Consider the following 5,837-nt stretch of genomic DNA (forward strand, 5'->3'; position numbering starts at 1 on the left):
GGGGGGGGGGGGGGGGGGGGGGGGGGGGGGGGGGGCGGGGGGGGGGGGGGGGGGGGGGCGGGGGACCCGCTGGAGGAGGAGCCGCGAAGGCGGCTCGAGGGCCGGGTGTCCAAGCCTGGGAAAGCCCCGCGGGGGAGGGGCGATGGTTTTGGGGAGGTGAAGCCAGAGTTATTCCTGCCTCCGGTGAGGACCCTCCTCCGAGGGCCTGCCCACCAGTTGCCCAGTAGTGATACTCACCTCCGCCCCTAGGCTGGCTCCTATTTCACCGGCTCCTGCAATGACAGCTGGAGGGCCTAGGAGACGAAGTTCCCCGCTCTCCCCTCTGGTCTCCCACCCTCCACCCTCTCCCCAGAGAATCAGTTGATTCCCGACACCCCCAGGCAAGGGCCCTGGGGGGCGGGAAGCGCTGAAGGGCCGGTGCTGGCTCTGAGAGACCTGCAGGTGAGGGTGGCAGGCTGATTTCCAGAGCTGACCTGAGCTTAGCTTGCAGAAACGGCTTCAAGGCCTTCGCCTTGGTCCACCTTCAAAGGTCTCTGCTTTCTGAAATCCACGTTCCCTCATTTCCCTCACCTGTACCTGAGGACATCACCTTTGGAGCTCCTGGAGATAGCTGACGGGGAGAGGTTGGGCAGAGCCAGGACCCAGGTGGAAGCTGAGAAGAATCTGAGCAAGGTTGTATTTCTCCTTAGGGTCTGTGGCCGGATCCCCAGGAGGAGTTATCCTGGGTTGCCATGAGAGAGACCTTCGAGGCCCTCAGGTCCCTGGGTGAGCCGGCAGAACTGAAGGAACTTGGATGGGGGGCAGGGGAATAGGAGGATTCAAGAGCATACTACGCCTGCTGCTTCCCTAATTCAGACAGCAGAGCATCCTTAGGAGGTTGCCACCCTGATACCCCGGAGACCCGAGGAGCCTTTCTTTAGGACAGCATCCTTTTCGGTTTCATCAGGAAGAATGCCTGGTCCACGTTGGAAGTTGTGCTAGTACTCACAGAACACCAGGATATTTAAATCTATTCTCTCTCTTCTTTCTGTCGCCTGTCCTTGATGAAGTGCAAGGGGGCTGAGGTCGATACCTGGCCAAGGCACTGCAGGGCCTGGCTGTCCCTTGTCCTAGTTAGAGACCCTTCCTTCCTGAGCACATGGGAAAAACCCATTGGGTGGGCTGGGAAGGGGAAGACCCCCCATCTTTGATCACCTCTTCTGTACTTTGTGCTTTACTTGGACCCATCCTTTTGCCTGTAACAGGACTCTCTGTGGGACAGCCGGAGATGGCCCCCCAAAGTGAGCCTGGGGAAGAGTCCCATAATGCCCAGGAACAGATGTCCCCTCCCCGGGAAGAGAGAGCGCTGGGCAAATGCTCAGGTAAGTAAGTGGGGACCAGGGAAGGTGGCTCAGGGCGGAGTCTTCCTTCTTTTGTTCATCAGATGTTTACTGAGCACCTACTAAGTGCTCCGTGCTATTCTAGATATTCAGGATACCTCAGTGACCAAGGAGACAGATCCCTACCTTCCAGGAGCTTAATCCTAGTGAGGGCAGGGGGTCAACAGACAACAAATGTAGAAAGAAGTGTACTTATAACCTGTGTTAGAAGAGGCTATGTGCTTTGGGGGCGTAAAGCAGGGTGAGGGAGCCTAAGACCACTGCAGGTAGGGGTGGGGCAGGCTGGAGGATTAAATAGTGGAGTGAAAGTAGGCCTCATTGGGAAAGTAAGATTGGAAGGAGGTGAGGGAGGCAGCTAAGCAGATATGGGGAGAAGATGCCTAAGGCAGGCGTGGACCTGGCTTTCTGACACCCCGATCTCCTCTAATGATTTGCCTGGGAACTGGAGTCCATCTGGTGGCTGGGAGGTTCCCCATCTCCCCTCCTAGGAGCCTCATGTAAGCCTCAGGGCAGGGACCCTTCCTTGCTTCCACTATCTTACACACACATATTCCAGAAACTCCTCACAGCTGTGGCTCTTGCAACCTGCACGGCCTTAGCAGCTGCCCTGCTTGAAGGAGCCTGAGGCTGCCCTGGGGCAGCTGGGAATTCAGCCCCTGCAGGTATGATGTGGGATGCAATCCTGCCGGTGGGGCTGGGACTGGGGTGTCAAAAGCCCCTGCTTCCTAGCGCCAGTGGGGAGCTCTGTCCATCTCTGATGTCTGCGGCGTCCTTGAGGTAGCCTGTTCTCTGCCAGGGCGTGAGGCCCCCAGACCAGAGGAAGGTGGCCCCACTGGACAAGCTGAAGCTCCCTGCAGAGGAGGCCGGGCACGTGCACCACGGAAGGCTGAGCCCATGGGCTCCTGCCCAGGTGAGTCCTCCCAGCTCTCCATCCCACCGGGGGGCCAGGCGGAGGGAGCAGGGGCCTGCCAGCTCCCGAGCTGCTATCTGAGGAGGCAGCCACCCCAGGCCCTACCAACCCAAGATGAATCAGGCCCTGGCACCTTTCTGCTGTAGAGCTTCAGCACGCAGAGGGAATTCTACATCCACAGACAACAGGAATCAGAGAGGCTGGCCACCAAAGAGAAACACACTCTCACCTCAACATCCTCCAGGAGTCTTAACTTCCCAGCCTGTGTCTCCCCCAAAGTTCATTCCTGTTGACAACTTGAAATATGATTCCCAGGAAGACATATGGCATTGATCAACCTTTTCACTGTCTCTCCCCAGACATGCTCCTTCCCCCAAATCTCCACTGATCTCGGTGCTACGCAAATGCTCCGAATCTGTTGTATTTGACGCATCTCCCCCATACGCAAGGCGATCCAACAGTTCGTTCTCTCTCCACAGTCCTACCCATCACTTCCTTCCACTACCACCAGCTTTATCACCTTCTGCCTGAGTGATGTCACTTATTCCACAAGGGCTTATTTAGTGCCCAGTAGGTCCAGGCTGTGTTAGGTAGAGCGGGAAGAGAGGGGCTCTAGGGTGACACAGTCCTGCTTTGAATCCTTGCTCCACAATTATTGGCTGAGTGACCTTGGATAGGCTAGAGGACCCTCAGTTTGTTCACGGGAAATAAGAGTCACTTCTGCACAGGGGATTTTGTGAAGGTTTGTGAGAGAGTATATACAGCGCGTCATCTGCAGTTGGCACTCAGTACGTGGTGGCAATCCTCATTTTTATCAGGCGCATAAAGAAAGAGAACACAAGATGTCCGCCCTCCAGAAACTGAAATCTGATACCAATATGAGCCAGAATAAAGAATTAAAAGAACAAATAACAATAAAGGCGTGTCACAAGGAAGTGTGAAAGTGTCAACACTTCAGTGTTTATATGAGATCCTCGTGTGTTGGATTTGTCAAAGGTTTCGTTGATTCGTGCTCCATATTGAGAGAGGCATGGACTCCAGCTTGGATGAGGGTGAGGGTGGAGGATGGGAAAACATTCTAGGCTGAGAAGAGACTTCGAACTATAGGGAAGTTGACATGTGACTGGGGTTGCAGAAGCCCAGCTTGCCTGAAGTGAGGGGTTCATGCCTGGGAGTATTAAGGGAGTTGGACTAGGTTGGCGTGAGCCTCAGATGTGGCTAGAACTTACTTTATCCTCTAAATAATAGGGAGCTATTGATGGTTCTTCAGTAGAAGAGTGGCCCAATGAAAATGAAAGCGATATCACAGTATGATAAAGAGGTGTTTGGAACTGATGGATGGATAAAAGAAACTAGGAGTAAATCTAATTGTGATAGGGCACGTGTAATGTAACCAAGGCTCAGGCTATTACAGACTTTTAGAGCCAGACAGGACCTCCGATCAGCCGGTACAAAGGTTCTCAAACAAGAATCACTTTGGGAGCTTGAAAGAAAGAGAACAGATTCACGGGCCCGGCCCCCATAGATGCGTTTTGTGAAAGTTGCCCAGGAGATTATGACATGGCACCAGATTTAGGAACCATGAATTGGTCCAACCTTTACGCCTAAGCAAGCTAACAAACTTAGTTCAAAGAGATTAAGTGACTCAACCATGGTCACACTGCTGCTTAGTGGCAGAGGAGAACCCAAGGGGACACTCCCGGTCTGGGTCCTGAGCTCCTTCCTCTTGGCTGGGCCATTGCAGTGCCCAAGAGTGGGCAAAGCTCCAGGGGAACCCGTCTCCAACCTGCTCCCTAAGAGGGCCCTCCCTGCTTTCCAGCAGTGGCACCATCCATTGGTCCCCCAAGTCCTGTAAACTCAGTCCTCTTCTGAAACTGGGATTTCCCACCTGGCCCTAGAAGCAGCAACGAAGGGTGTATGAGCAGGGGGAGCCTTTGAGAAACCACGGGAAGGAATGCGGAGGTACTCAGTGGCCACTGGGGAGGAGTTAGAGAGCAAGGGGGGCGTCAAAGGTGAAGGTCAAGGTTCCACGTGTAGCCCGCTGGAAGGAGGAGGCTGTAGGCCTACTGTTGACATCAGCGGGGTACGTCTGGGAAGGTGGGGTGTTTGGTGGTAAGCCTGCTGAGCTGTAACCAATTCGCAGGACACGCAGGGGAGTCGCTCAGCTGGAGATGAGAGGTTGAGGTTCCAGAACAGAAAGATCTGGGGGGCCACGTGGACATATGAGCCAGGACAGGAACCTGAGGACTGAACCTTGAGGGAGAGTAAGGGGAGGCTAGTCCAGAGGCAGGGAGGCAGGCAAACCGGGGCGAAAGCGTCCCCGCAGCAGAGAGCCCGGGAGGAGGACTTGCAGTGATCTTTGGGTTTGGTCATTCCCAGGAATTTCCCAGTGGAAAGAGCAGAAGCTACACTTCAGGGCTCCAGGAAGTGGTGGTCGTATTGGCAAATAAACGGCACATAAATAAATGTGGGGCTTAACAGACTCGCCTTGTTTTGATCTTTCAGGGGAGGAGTGGATGATTCGGCAGGTGAAGGTGGAGGTGGAAGATCACGAGGCAGGAGAGGCGGTGGAATGGCCCCAGCATCTGTCATTACTCCCCAGCCCCCTTCCCGCACCTGACCTGGGGCCTCTGGCCGCCGCCTATAAGCTGGAGCCGGGGGCCCCAGGGGCACTGGGCGGGCTCGCGCTGGCGGGGTGGGTCCCGACCTCGGAGAAGCCCTATGGCTGCGGGGAGTGTGAGCGCCGCTTCCGGGACCAGCTGACCCTGCGGCTGCACCAGAGGCTGCACCGCGGCGAGGGCCCTTGCGCCTGCCCGGACTGCGGCCGCAGCTTCACGCAGCGCGCGCACATGCTGCTGCACCAGGGCAGCCACCGCGGCGAGCGGCCCTTCCCGTGCTCCGAGTGCGGCAAGCGCTTCAGCAAGAAGGCCCACCTGACCCGCCACCTGCGCACGCACACGGGCGAGCGGCCCTTCCCGTGCGCAGAGTGCGGCAAGCGCTTCAGCCAGAAGATACACCTGGGCTCGCACCAGAAGACGCACACGGGCGAGCGGCCCTTCCCCTGCCCCGAGTGCGAGAAGCGCTTTCGCAAGAAGACGCACCTGATCCGCCACCAGCGCATCCATACGGGCGAGAGGCCCTACCAGTGCGCGCAGTGCGCGCGCAGCTTCACGCACAAGCAACACCTGGTGCGGCACCAGAGGGTCCACGAGGCGGCCGGCCGCGCCCCGTCCTCCCCCGACGCGCCCGCCTCGCCCACGTCCCCTGCCCCGTCCCCAACTCCGTCCCCTCCCGGGCCCAAGCCTTTCTCCTGCCCCGACTGCGGCCTGAGCTTCGGCTGGAAGAAAAACCTCGCCATGCACCAGCGTCTGCACCGTGGCGAGGGGCGCCCTTTCGGGTACGACGAGTGCACACTGGGCGCCACCGTGGACCCCGCCGCTGCCACCGAGCCCTCGGCCTGCGCGCCCCGAAGCACACCGGCGGCCCCGGGCGCTCCCGCGAGCCAGCGGTCCTTCCTCTGCCCGGACTGCGGGCGCGGCTTCGCCCCC

At 57.7% G+C, this 5,837-nt stretch overlaps 1 protein-coding gene across 1 annotated transcript in view; it reads left to right on the top strand.

Annotated features, from left to right (window-relative positions):
* Positions 1-693: 693 nt before the first annotated feature.
* ZNF467 (zinc finger protein 467) overlaps positions 694-5,837 on the top strand; it is a 5,586-nt gene continuing 442 nt past the window's right edge. The window contains exons 1-4 of the mRNA XM_007469877.1: positions 694-765; positions 1,245-1,361; positions 2,176-2,289; positions 4,795-5,831. Coding sequence (XP_007469939.1) covers positions 732-765; positions 1,245-1,361; positions 2,176-2,289; positions 4,795-5,831 — 1,302 coding nt within the window. The 5' untranslated portion in view covers positions 694-731. The remainder of the gene's footprint in view (positions 766-1,244; positions 1,362-2,175; positions 2,290-4,794; positions 5,832-5,837) is intronic.

The sequence above is a fragment of the Lipotes vexillifer genome, unplaced genomic scaffold, assembly GCF_000442215.2.
Source record: "Lipotes vexillifer unplaced genomic scaffold, Lipotes_vexillifer_v1.1 scaffold472, whole genome shotgun sequence".
Taxonomy (NCBI): Eukaryota; Metazoa; Chordata; class Mammalia; order Artiodactyla; family Lipotidae; genus Lipotes; species Lipotes vexillifer.